Source organism: Carassius gibelio, chromosome A17 (assembly GCF_023724105.1).
Source record: "Carassius gibelio isolate Cgi1373 ecotype wild population from Czech Republic chromosome A17, carGib1.2-hapl.c, whole genome shotgun sequence".
Classification (NCBI taxonomy): Eukaryota; Metazoa; Chordata; class Actinopteri; order Cypriniformes; family Cyprinidae; genus Carassius; species Carassius gibelio.
In genome coordinates, this window is record NC_068387.1 from 9,356,366 (window position 1) to 9,368,512 (window position 12,147).

The following is a 12,147-nucleotide window of genomic DNA, read 5'->3' on the forward strand; positions in this document are numbered from 1 at the left end:
AAAAGAACTGGCACAATGACAACACTTTTAGCATTTATCTACTTCATGAGAAACGAAGGGCAGAGCTGTTCTGTTAAGCACAAACATTTTCATCTGAAACTAATTCAGACATATAAGACTGTCGTAGGTTAGTGTCATGCACTGCCAGATTTAACTGGCAAATGAAAGAATGCCATTTTATATAGCTAAATGCTATATGATGTTACTTTTATATTTTACATAAACCTGTACCAGCATCTTGGCTTATGCCTTATAACGGTGCATTCATTTGTTTAACTATGTTTTATAAAATTTTCTTTCCTTTACATCAGCAGCAGTTCAGTATCTATTTTTCTAGTTTTTGGGAAAGCATTTTCTATCAAATTATATCAGTCTTTAGTTTCTAGTGTCGACGATATTGCTTATTTTCTCCATTAGTACACAACTTGACTTGTATTGCTTGAATGGAGGGGACAGGACACCCAAAACTGAAGAAATATTACATACACACATGCACCTGTTCAAAAGTTTGGGGTCAGTAAAATTTATTTGTATTTATTTTCTTCTTTTTTTTATTATTTCAATTGATCAAAAGTAACAGTGAAGGCATTATTAATGTTACAACAGATTTCTATTTCAAATTAATGGTGTTTTTTTTAACATTTATTCATTAAAGAATTCTGAAAAAAAATATTTCAAGCAACACATCTTTTTTCTTGATAATAAGAAGTATTTCTTGAGCAGCAAATCAGTATATTATAATGAAGAGAAGAGAATAAAGAATCATGTGACACTGAAGACTGGAGTAATGATGCTGAAAATTCAGCATAAAATTTATGTTAACATATATTAACATTTAAAACTGATATTATAAATAGTTGTAATATATATATAATATTTTACCTTTTTTTTTTTTTTTTTTTTTTTACAAATAAATGCAGTTTTGGTTAGTATAAGAGCTTTTTTTAAAAATCATACCGACCCCAAATTTTTAATATTTACTAATAATGCAATTGGATTAATCCCCATCAATACAACTGATTAAGAGAAATGAGTTAAAGGTGCGCAAATAATTTACAAAACTACTGTGACCTGCATCAAATCACTGTGAGTTACAAGATAGAAATATCTGAAAATGTCTGACACAAAAATGTTAGATAATTTGTGCACTGTATGTTAACATATTACATGTATGCACCATTTAAGTAGCACACTTGGTTCCTACTGTATACCCATTTCAGGGGAATTCAGATCGCTGAAGCAATACAGTCGCCCCAGGTCAAGTACACAATCTCTATTTTTAGTCTTTCTGTAATGTGTTTTTCAATAGAGGTGCTTTATGGCAGTATATTCACTGCATTTCTTTTGTTTAAAATATTGAATACCAAAAAAGAGCTCTAAATTGTCACAAGCTTAAAGACTGAATTTTATTTATTTCATGATCAGAAAAAATCAACAATTGCTTTGTATTTTCATCATCATACTGCTATTACTGCTTTTATTAAATAAAAGCCCTGAAACAAATATGGACTGTTAAAGGATACAGAGATGCTTTCACACTATCACACAATAAATAATATAATGCACAAAACAATCTATGCATAATGTTTTATACTCGGAAACATGGGCCTGAGTGTGTTACAGAGTTATGGGGAATCACGACTCATGCTCATAAACTAGCAAAACTGAAATAGAGTCAGGAGAACTTGTTATCAAAAGATGCTCAAACCAAAACAGGCATACATTAAATTGTATTGCAACATGCGCGACAATATTTCAAAACATAGAGTGTAATTACACAAACTTTGTAGATATAGCAAATCATTAAACTATCCCTCCAAATAGCACATATCTCATCAAATTATGATGTCATTTCCTGAAGACTTGAAGATTTGTCACTTCAATAGCTTTAAAGAGCCTAGACTTCCTCTTCATCTGTCTGAATTAATATATGTGTACATGCAAGCATGTTTTCAATAGCAATCCCTTTACATTTGGAGGATACTACCACAGTCATAAACATAAGTATATATGGCTTACATACTGGATAGAGGCAGTACTGGAAGGGAATGATCATTTAGTAAAGAAAACCAGACATGGATCAAACACACTTCAAATAGTGTGTAAAACTAGAATTGCCTGAGCTACAGTGTATGTACATGTATAGTCCAACTCCTCAGCTAATGTAGAGCATAGAGACTGACTAGAAACTGCTGCTCATTTCTAGCACTGCTTTAAATAGGTTTTAGAAGGAAAGAATCATTTGGTTGAGTAAAAACATAACTGGCAATAAGACGTTGATTGTATGTCACACAGGATTTATAAGAAACATTATTTAAGCACACTTCCTTAAAGACATAGTTGAATATTATTTCATCAATTACTCACCCTCATGCCATTCCAAATTTCTATCCCTCCAATGAAAGTGAATGCTTGTTTAATGCGCGAGAACCAATGAGCTTTGTTCTTGCATGGGACTCAAGCATGGTTATCATATTTAAAGTGCTCTCTGCATTGATCAATGTCTGTATGAGCAGATGTATTTTAGTCTTTTCTTCACATATAATGTTACCATGTCTCTCCAGAAGTCATGGATTAAATTGCTCCATTCTTAAGGATTATTTACAATGGTATGAACTTTTTAAAGCTTTTGTCGAACTGACTTTCATTGAAGGGGCATACATCTAAGGAAGCTTGTTTAAAATAAATAAATATTATTTTAAAAGAATTGTGACTTTGTATCTCGCAATTTTGTACAGAAACTCACAATTGCGCGTTTATATCGCAGTTTTAAGAAAAAAAGTTTGAATTGCAATATATAAACTCAGTATTGTGAGAAATAAAGTCAGAGATGCAAGAAAGCCTATAAACTCTGGATTGCGAGATATAAAGTCGCATTTCTGAGTTATGAGTTTTTAAATTCTAAGAAAAAAAGTCATAGAATTTGCTAGATATAAACTCGCAATTCTGAGAAGTCTGAATTGTGAGAAATAAACTTGCAACTGTAAGAAAAAAGTCTGAATTGTGAGATATATTTTTTTTTTTTTTTTTCTGTGGTGGAAACAGGTTTCCGTGGAAATCTCTCTGGTTTCATTGAAAATATCTTCATTTTGTGGTTTGAAGAGGATTGAAAGTCTTACAAGTTTGGGATATCATGAAGTAATTCATAAAAGAAGTGAACTTTTCTTGAACTATCCCTTTAAGCTTTTGATGTTCAATGTTTATTTTGTCCAGGGTCTTGTGTTTCAAGCTCAACATCAAAGAATGTTGTGATGAATGATGTGTGACCTCTGTCCGAACCACTGAGTGCACATTAATGTCATTATCAATTGTCAAATAAAATATAATTCAGAAGCATTTGGCTCAGTTAAGCTCAACTAAGGTCAATCAAAAAATGCGAAACACCTAATGAGCCAAATTTAGAAGCTTATGAAAACATTTTACTTGACAGTACATTTCAAAGCTGGTCATATCATGGCACATTTCTCATCTACCACATCAGAGCGCCGGCGTGACAAGCGTCCGAGTAAGAACTCTCTCTCGTGGATCAAGCTGTCGACCAGATCCTCTTGACGGTAGTTATGATAGACCTTCAGAAAGGCCACGACGGTGATGCCAAGCCAAGCCAGCCAGGCCGCCCACAACCCAAACTAGAGGAAGCAGAGGAGGATGGACTGTTATATTCATGAGAAAACCTGGTAATGAGCAGTGTGAAAGAAAACCTAAAAAAGGAAACGTCGGCAAGACAAATTCTGATTGCTGGAAGTCTGCAGCAATGTGAAGATTCATAAATAACAATGTGAAGGTCAGCATTTTAGTACTTCCAACTCCATCATCCCAAAGTCATTGGGTGTCTGGATAACTGCTTGAATAAGGTCGGTGGTGAATGCAAAACTCAAGACATTTTTACGTTTTATTCAAAGACATAAAACACATCAGTACATTACTTTGTGATTTTTGGCAGTAGTCACTGTGGTGTAGTTCATTTATTGCCTATTTATCTTTTTTTTTTAATTCTGGCGATTATATTTAGGCTCGTTGTGTTCAATTGTGGAGAGTACCATGATGAACAAAACGTGTTCGAATTCTAAACTCATGTTGGTCACAAGAGCTTATTTTCTGCGATAATGCAAGAGCCAATGGAAGAACACTTTGGGGTTTTGTCGAGGGAACAAGCGTGATGCTAACCTTCAGATTGATCACTACAGCACTCTTTGAGATTTGTGAAGGTTAGTTAGAATATCTAAACAGTCTGATCTAAGAAGAAATCTCAGTTTTGAAAGGAGTCTTAATTAGTTGCTAGGGTGAATATTTACTAATATTCTCAAACTTAATTTTGTTAAAAGGATAGTTCACTCAAAAATGAATATTATATTTACTCACTTTAAACCTGTATGAATTTATTTCTTCTGTGTGAGCTTAAGTGTGAGCAAGAGAGTGAATAAATGATGACAGAATTTTCATTTTTTGGTTGAACTGCCAACATAATGACCCCTTATTTATATAAAGCACTCGTGTGGTTATCATACACAGTTAATTTTTTTTTTTTTAACTGACCAACCTGTGCAATGGCAAACTGGTCATAAAAAGCAGAGTTGTCCAACCCTAGTTCAAGATCAGTGTCCTGTAGATCCTCACAGCTAGAAATGAACAGTAGTCAGTGTTAGAAATGATTCACAAACACTTGAAGAATCGACATTTATCAAATAAACATTGCACATAAAAACTTGAAGAACAAAGCTGCTTGTATGACACATTCAAGGTTTACATTCAATGTGGACACGAAAACGTGACTGAACTGAGCTAATCTCAATCTGGCTCTTTTCAAGCTATAAAGGCAGTCATTTTTACATGTTTTATATACATCGTAGTGTTCATTTAAACATTGCAGAAGCAGAACATAGTGGGTTACCTGAGCGTCATGCTTACCTGCTGGGCATACTGCCTCCTTCTGTGATGGCATCACACCATAGATTGAATCCCACACTGACTATTGTACTGGACAGGAACACAGCAAACACTACGAACGTGCTGATGAGCAGGTTCAGGAAGGCACTGAAGATCGAGCTGTGTAAAGGAAGGTAAAAGAGAGATGTATTCTATTCAAAACCCATCCTATTGTTTTTCTTCAGTGGAAGATATTTTGGAGAATGCTGAGCTGCTCTTTTCCATTAAATGTGACAGTGATTCACATACTGTTTATACCCTGAAAGGCTGGGTTAAGTGAAACCTTAATTTACTATAACTTTACAACTTTAATATTTTGGCATGCATAGAGTATTTCTATGTATGTATTTATTTATTTACCATGTATGTAACTTTTTTCATTGTATGGAATTTTCATTTTATTGGGGGGAAAAATAAAAGTAGTTTTATAACAGAAGTAACAAAATAATAACTGCTTATGATTATTTTTGTAGTGACTTAACCTGAGAATTATGTGTTGTTTATTTATATTCAAAATATTAAAAAAGAAGAATATCTAGTGTTTATGTCTATTAAATGTAAACTGACCTTTTGGTTTCAGACTGGAATCATATAGCAATTATCACTAATCAATCTCATGACTTGAGGCCACAGTATAACCATTATACCAGCTTTTGATCTTTATGTCAGGCCACACATTCTTCTTTAAAACAATGCAACTATCACAAATGTGTCAGTTTATTGTTACTAAACATGTTTCGCATAAGATCGTATTTAAAATGAAATATGATACGAATGTAGCTCCTCTGTGCTTGCTATGTGACATAACTGCGTCAGTGCATCCCAGCCACAGCTCTCTGGCACGGGTCAAGTACAGATGAGACATCAAATTCACAAGCAATTCGATGAAAGCAACAATCACTCACTCATCGTGGCCTTTGCAGATGAAGCACAGCAGCCTCCAGGCTTGCACGGCGGACAGGACGAGCGACGCGATGCCGACGGCGGTGATGAAGCTGCAGGAAGACTGTGGTCCCCATTCCTCAATGATGAAGCGCTGCTTAGACACCGTGATGTTCTCGTTCTGCCACATCCCCCGCGTGAAAAGCAGACATTTCCCGCGAAAATCCTCCGTGTTCTCCGACAGAGGTACTATAACTATGAAGCTAAAGACGAAGGCTAAAAAATAAAGGATGCATTGCGCGAATATGAAATTATCCATGGGCATTTTGGTCAGAGCTGTGCTGTCAGCGCGGTTCGAGCTGTCGCGCGCGCTGCAGCTGCGCACTCGCACTTTGCAGCAGAGCAGCATACAGCTCAATGTATCCTCATCAGAACCCCATAACACTTCTTTGTTCGTTTTATGGAGGGCTAATTCACAGAAATGCGCGAAAGCGAGTAACACTTTTAATACAGTTCATTAGCAAACATTAAAACATCAGTGCAATGGGGAGAATATAGTCAAGTTTGATTTATTTTTGCGTAGGGCTTTTAGGCCTACGGATGTTTTACAGCTTTGCAGTAATAATAAAAATTGAATAAACATTTTAATTGTTTAATACATTGAATAATAAAATTGACTTTTCAAAAATAACAATGAAATACTACGACAAAAATATACAATATAATACTACAAAAATAAAAAAGTATATAAAAAAAATAATCTACACACCAACAGACCAAAATTCAAGCTATGCACTCTCCAAAGACCTGTTTGTTAGTGCAGATGTTCCTTTTGACATGACAAACTCTGCTAATAGTACACTTCTTGCTTCTATGTTAATCAAAAATACAAAATTATTGATAATCAGCTTTACTATTTCTATAAATATCAATTGTCGAAAGACAGGACTCGTATTATAGCCAAAAGCAACGGTTTGAGGTTAAAAACACCGTAATGATGGATTTGTGTCTTACAAGCATGCAGATTTTCACTTTACAGGATGTTAAATTGATGCACTGGAGTTGTGTGGATTGATTGTGGATTATTGGTTTGTTTTTATCAGCTGTTTGGAATCTCATTCTGACGGCACCAATTCACTTCACTTATTTAATTGTTATGTTGTCAGAAAATGCAGCCTATGCTATGGTTTAACAACAACAACAACAATAATAATAATAATAATAACAATAAGTGTAATATCTTATCCAAGGCATGAATAATGTACTGCGTAACAGTACATACTGTACATAAAGCTTTCTAAAGTGCAAAAGGAAATCCACTCAGCTGCTTTCTCAGCATTTGGAAGTCACTCGCACCACATAGCCTACTCTACACGCTCCAGCTATCTTTTATGAATTGGTTTTGTAAGGCGCAGAGCAGCCAAGAAACCATTCTTGCGGAACAGCAACAAGCTGAGGAAATTACAGTATGTGGGTCCATTTATGCTATTATGCAAGTATATACCCCCCCCCCCCCCCATCAGTTTAAGTTTTTTAAATGACTTTATTGTGATTTTTTGATCAACTAAATTTTTACATATGACAAAGAGTTCACCCCTTTAATTAATGTATAATATGTTGAACTGATGATTACAACTCACCATGTTACAACACTCATTCTCTCTCCTACATATGCAAATGGCATTTGTTATTTATTTATTTATTTATTATTATGATTTAAGCTCTTTTGATTTGTTTCCTCATTTTTTAGATGGCTTGATGTGAGGTTGCTCCATGATCAATCTGATCAATGGTCACTTTAAGAGATCCTCTCCGGCCTGTTACCTCATCTTTCACTGTCTGAACACCAAACAGCATCTAATTAAATCAAATGGGGCTGTTATCCTGTTTCTCTTAATTTCCTTTGAGTTTATGTGAATAAAATGAGAGAACCAATATCTTCATGCCTTAATCGGTGCATGCTCTAATAGGGGGAAAACACACACAGAGATAAAGGCGAAGAATGCATTTTCAGGAAATGGTCCAGTTGGAAGAAAAAAGTTATTTATCATTTGGCATAACTTTCATACTGTACATGCAGTTCCTAGAATAATAATCACTGTCCATTAATAAATCAGATATAAGTGCTGGCTTGGCCACGATTAATGATGGAATCATTGTATGGTCACTGAAATACTGAAAAGTTATACACTGTATTAAAAAAAAAGCTGCTTTGTGGACAGATTATATAGAATAAAATATCGACTCTAACAGAAACTGAGAGCATGTTGGAAGTTGCATCGTAACCATAGAGAATAGAATGTATCACCAATTAATCTTCATAAAATGAGATTGTGAAACTGATTGGTAAAACTCTCACCAACTATCACTGTGTAGTGGCAAACCATTTAGACCAAGTTTATATGAAAAGCCTCTACATTTTTAGCGGTCTAAATTACAAAGGGGCAGCTTTTAGAAATCAATTGATGGTGTTGAATGTTTATGAAATGCATACCTGCGATGCAAAGATCAGCTCACTTTCTTGATGTTATACTGCCACTGTGTGGTCAGAAGTCTGGGACATCTTCTGTAAATTCAATGAAATGCCTGTTATACAAATCAGAGGTAAATGAGCATGTCATTCCTGTTTGACCTCTCTTTTTCCACTCTTGGATTGGATGGAGAATCTAAGAAGCGTCCAAGCCCATGATGTCGGGGATGTTGTAGGACAGGGGATGTCCGTTTTTCTGTAGAGGAAGCTAGTAGGGTTGGTTATTAAATAAGTGGTTTTATTTAGGCACACATGTCAGATAATATCAAGGACAAGGAATGAGTACCACTTAAAAAATAAAAGGAGGAATCAACTGTCAATTAAAAAATTGAATTAATTCATAAATTTAATACATTCAAACAAACATATTATGTTTAAAATCATTCAAATAATAAAGCAAAATAATGCTTTAAAGTGTTCATTTATTATTTAGAAAAAAAATTCCATTAATAATGATTTATTATATGTTGTATAAATTATTAAACTTGTATATAACTTTTTGTTTGTTTGTATATATATATATATATATATATATATATATATATATATATATATATATATATATTTATATATATATATATATATATATATATATATATATATATATATATATATATATATATATATATATATATATATATATATATATATATATATTCCTTCATCTTATTTTTTGTGGCACTTGTTCATCACAATAACTTGTTTTACATTTAGTGGAATGTTCCATTAAATTTGGCAACTAAACGTGTCTAAATACTTTTTGTCTTTTTTTTTTTTTTTTTTTTTTTTTTACAGCATATGCAATGTTTAATTATTTAAAAAACCAAACAAACTTTTTATAAAATGTTTTATTGATTTGTTTGTGTGTGTGTGTGTGTGAGAGAGAGAGAGAGAAAGAGAGAAAGAGAGAAAGAGAGAAAGAGAAATAGATTCTTTACAGTAAATAAAAGTAGATACTTGATTCTTTAAAGTTTCTCTTTTTCAGGCCACAGTAGATTATACCTTGTGTGACAGGAGAAACCTGCTCTAAAGCAGGAAGCAGCCCGGTTGAAGCCCTTCGAATTTCCAGCGCTGTTTCCAGTTCCACCAGCTGCCCAGCTTACAGTGACCCACCCGGTCTGAGGTGGTCCGGAAACACACCGCTTCTTTTGTGCAGGTGATCCTGGACTCACTGGAGGACCGGTGTCTGGACTGCTGAGAGAGACTGAGCTGCTGGGTGTGGACGGGGCAGGATTGGGAGCCAGGAGGATTCTGGAGCTGACGGGATCGCTGGGAGACATGGATGAAGCTGAGATCCATATCCACGATGGAGCTTTTAAGGGCACTTAAGGAAGAGGCCTGGTATGGTTCTCGATCATCTAATAACACGTCGGCATGTTGGAGATGAGCCAAGAGGTTGTGCATGGTATCCGTGATGGTGCAGGAAGTGAGGATTTCTGGCTGGTCAACGGCATCTTCAGGGTTATGGAAGAAATCTTACTGGCATTCCTCCACCTGTGAGGGAGACAACGCCCGCTTGACACAAGAACAACCGTCAAAGGCTTTGTTTACATGTGTTTAGTTATTTACAGTAAGTATATAGATAGACAGACAGACAGATAGCTGATTGAGTGAAATGATCCACTCTTCAGTCTCAGTCAGATTCCTGGGTTTAATGCTAAAAGCATCATCCACAGTTTTATTGTAAGTAAATTTCTCTTTGGGGGAAGAAAAAATAGTGATCAGTGTCATTCCACATGCTCAATGAGGCACTTCTAGTAAACAATCCTAGAGGACAGTTGTCCTGCTTCGATGTTGTTCTTTCATACTGTAGCATGTCATACAGAAGAGGTTAGTGGGGGTGTTTTTTTTTAAAAAAAAGGAGAAAAATCTCAGATTCTGAAGAAGAAAAAGTCTCCATTTGCTCTCAATTTTAATCTCACTGCTGTGAATGCAGAAATCATCAAGAGTTATCTCTACTGTGATTAAACTGTCCTTTAACTAGATTCTAAATTATGATGAAAAACTCCACTAATTAGAAAACTAACAGTCATAAATGTTATTGATTTACCATGACTGGGTGATAAAAAGTTATGACTCTCCGCCGGGATCTCGGGAAGTGAGCACACTGACTGATTGTCGTCATTACTGTAGCAGTTAGGGTGAATGTTAAGTGTGCTTAAGAGTCTAAGACGGCAAGATAACACATCATCATCAAAACCCTCAGCCTGATTCTAAAAATCATTTTTTGAATGAGAAATCTAGTAACATGAAATCATCCCAACATGACAGAATGACAAAATGAATATCTATTATGATTTTCTGACCATTTTAGCTATCATGTAAAATTTCACATGTAACATTTTTATCGCCAGTGACAACATTTCATTCAAGATAATGTATATATTTGTTTAGAAATCCATCTGCTCGGGTTCTATAAAAACAGAGAGCTTGTTTTCAGAGAGTTTGCTGTCAGATGAATAGTGGCTCACCTCTTCTCTGCATGTGGAGCTTCTACTGAGCGTGAGATGACTCCAGCTTCCACACTAGGGAAAATCTTCTCTATAACTTTATAAAAGATGTGTTATTAATGTTGAGCATCATAACACCATAGAAGGCTGTTTCCACCACAAGATAAAAAAAAATAAAAAAAAACCTACTCAATTCTGAATTGTAAGATATACACTTTTTATCTCACAGCTCTGTCTTTTTCTCTATCTTGCAAGATATAATCTGAGAACTGAAAGATGTTAAATTGCAACTGAGAGATACTGTATACATTTAATTCTAAGAAGTCGGAATTGTGAGATATAAACACGCAATTGCGAGAAAGAAGACTGCAAAACTCACAATTAATTTTTGATATTATGTTATAGACATAAAAACACAGAATTGCGGTTGTAAAAGAAAAAAAAAGCAGAATTGCCTTACATAAATTGCGAGAACAGTCAGAATTGCGAGATGTACAGTAAATTGTGAGAAAAAAAGTCTGAATTACAGGATGTAAATAATTTATATAAAAAAATAAGAATTGTTTGATTTAAACTAAAGAATTGCAGGAAGAAAAGACAATTGCATTATCTAAACCGAGAATTGCGAGATAAAAAGTCAGAACGGCATGAACTTAGAGAAGAAAGTCCGAATTGCATGATCTAAACTCAGAATTTAAAGAAGTAGATGTAGATTGGGAGAACAGTCACACAGAATTGTGAGAAAAAAAGACAATTATGAGATGTAAACTGATTAATTTAGAGACAAAAAAAAAGAATTGCTCAATGTAGTTTCAGAATTGTAAAAAAAAATGTGTAATGTAAACTTTTTTTGTGAGGAAAAAAAAAAGAGGGTTTTGTGAGGAAAAACATGTCAGATTTCTGAGTTTCTTTTTAATCTCAATTATGGAATAACGTTTCTTAGTTACCTTTAAACATTTAATCCCTTGACAAAAACAGGCTCCATATTACAGAATCATGACTAAAAAACATTTTGATTTAGCAGTCAACAGTCTCACCCACACTTTCCCTGCTCAGACTGTTGATGGACAGCACCTCTGTGGCTCCGTCTGGAGTGAGGGTTAGATCGCGACAGCCAGGGATCATGTCTGCAGGAGTTTTGTCCTCATCTGGGACGGGGCTTTCCTCCTCTTCGGGCACAACAGAAGAGTTCTGCTTCAGGAGGATGGGTTCCTGTGCAGATGGGGCTTCGGAGCAGACAGCTGGTGGTGAAGAGCAGGGAGATTTAAGAAGAATTCAGGTCCTCCTGTAGGAATGGATGGATGGATAGACAAAATGATGACTAGCTTGATGGATAGATGGATAGATGAATGGATGATG

General features: G+C 34.9%; 1 protein-coding gene across 1 annotated transcript; it reads right to left on the reverse strand.

Moving 5' to 3' along the window:
• Positions 1-1,381: 1,381 nt before the first annotated feature.
• On the reverse strand, positions 1,382-6,231 carry LOC127933443 (transmembrane protein 179-like). The gene is made up of 4 exons (XM_052530459.1): positions 5,832-6,231; positions 4,909-5,046; positions 4,541-4,619; positions 1,382-3,629 (listed from the first exon to the last, which is right to left on the reverse strand). The coding sequence occupies exons 1-4, from the start codon at positions 6,215-6,217 to the stop codon at positions 3,447-3,449; spliced, it is 786 nt and encodes a 261-aa protein (XP_052386419.1). The 5' UTR covers positions 6,218-6,231; the 3' UTR covers positions 1,382-3,446.
• Positions 6,232-12,147: the final 5,916 nt, after the last annotated feature.

What these genes read in the sequence shown, in the direction of transcription:
- LOC127933443 (XM_052530459.1), bottom strand. Translation starts at nt 6,217, where the DNA reads ATGCTGCTCTGCTGCAAAGTGCGAGTGCGCAGCTGCAGCGCGCGCGAC. An exon ending in GGAGGCAGTATGCCCAGCAG is followed by an intron (nt 4,620 to 4,908) that starts GTAAGCATGACG and finishes GTTCATTTCTAG; the next exon opens with CTGTGAGGATCTACAGGACA. An exon ending in ACCAGTTTGCCATTGCACAG is followed by an intron (nt 3,630 to 4,540) that starts GTTGGTCAGTTA and finishes TGCTTCCTCTAG; the next exon opens with TTTGGGTTGTGGGCGGCCTG.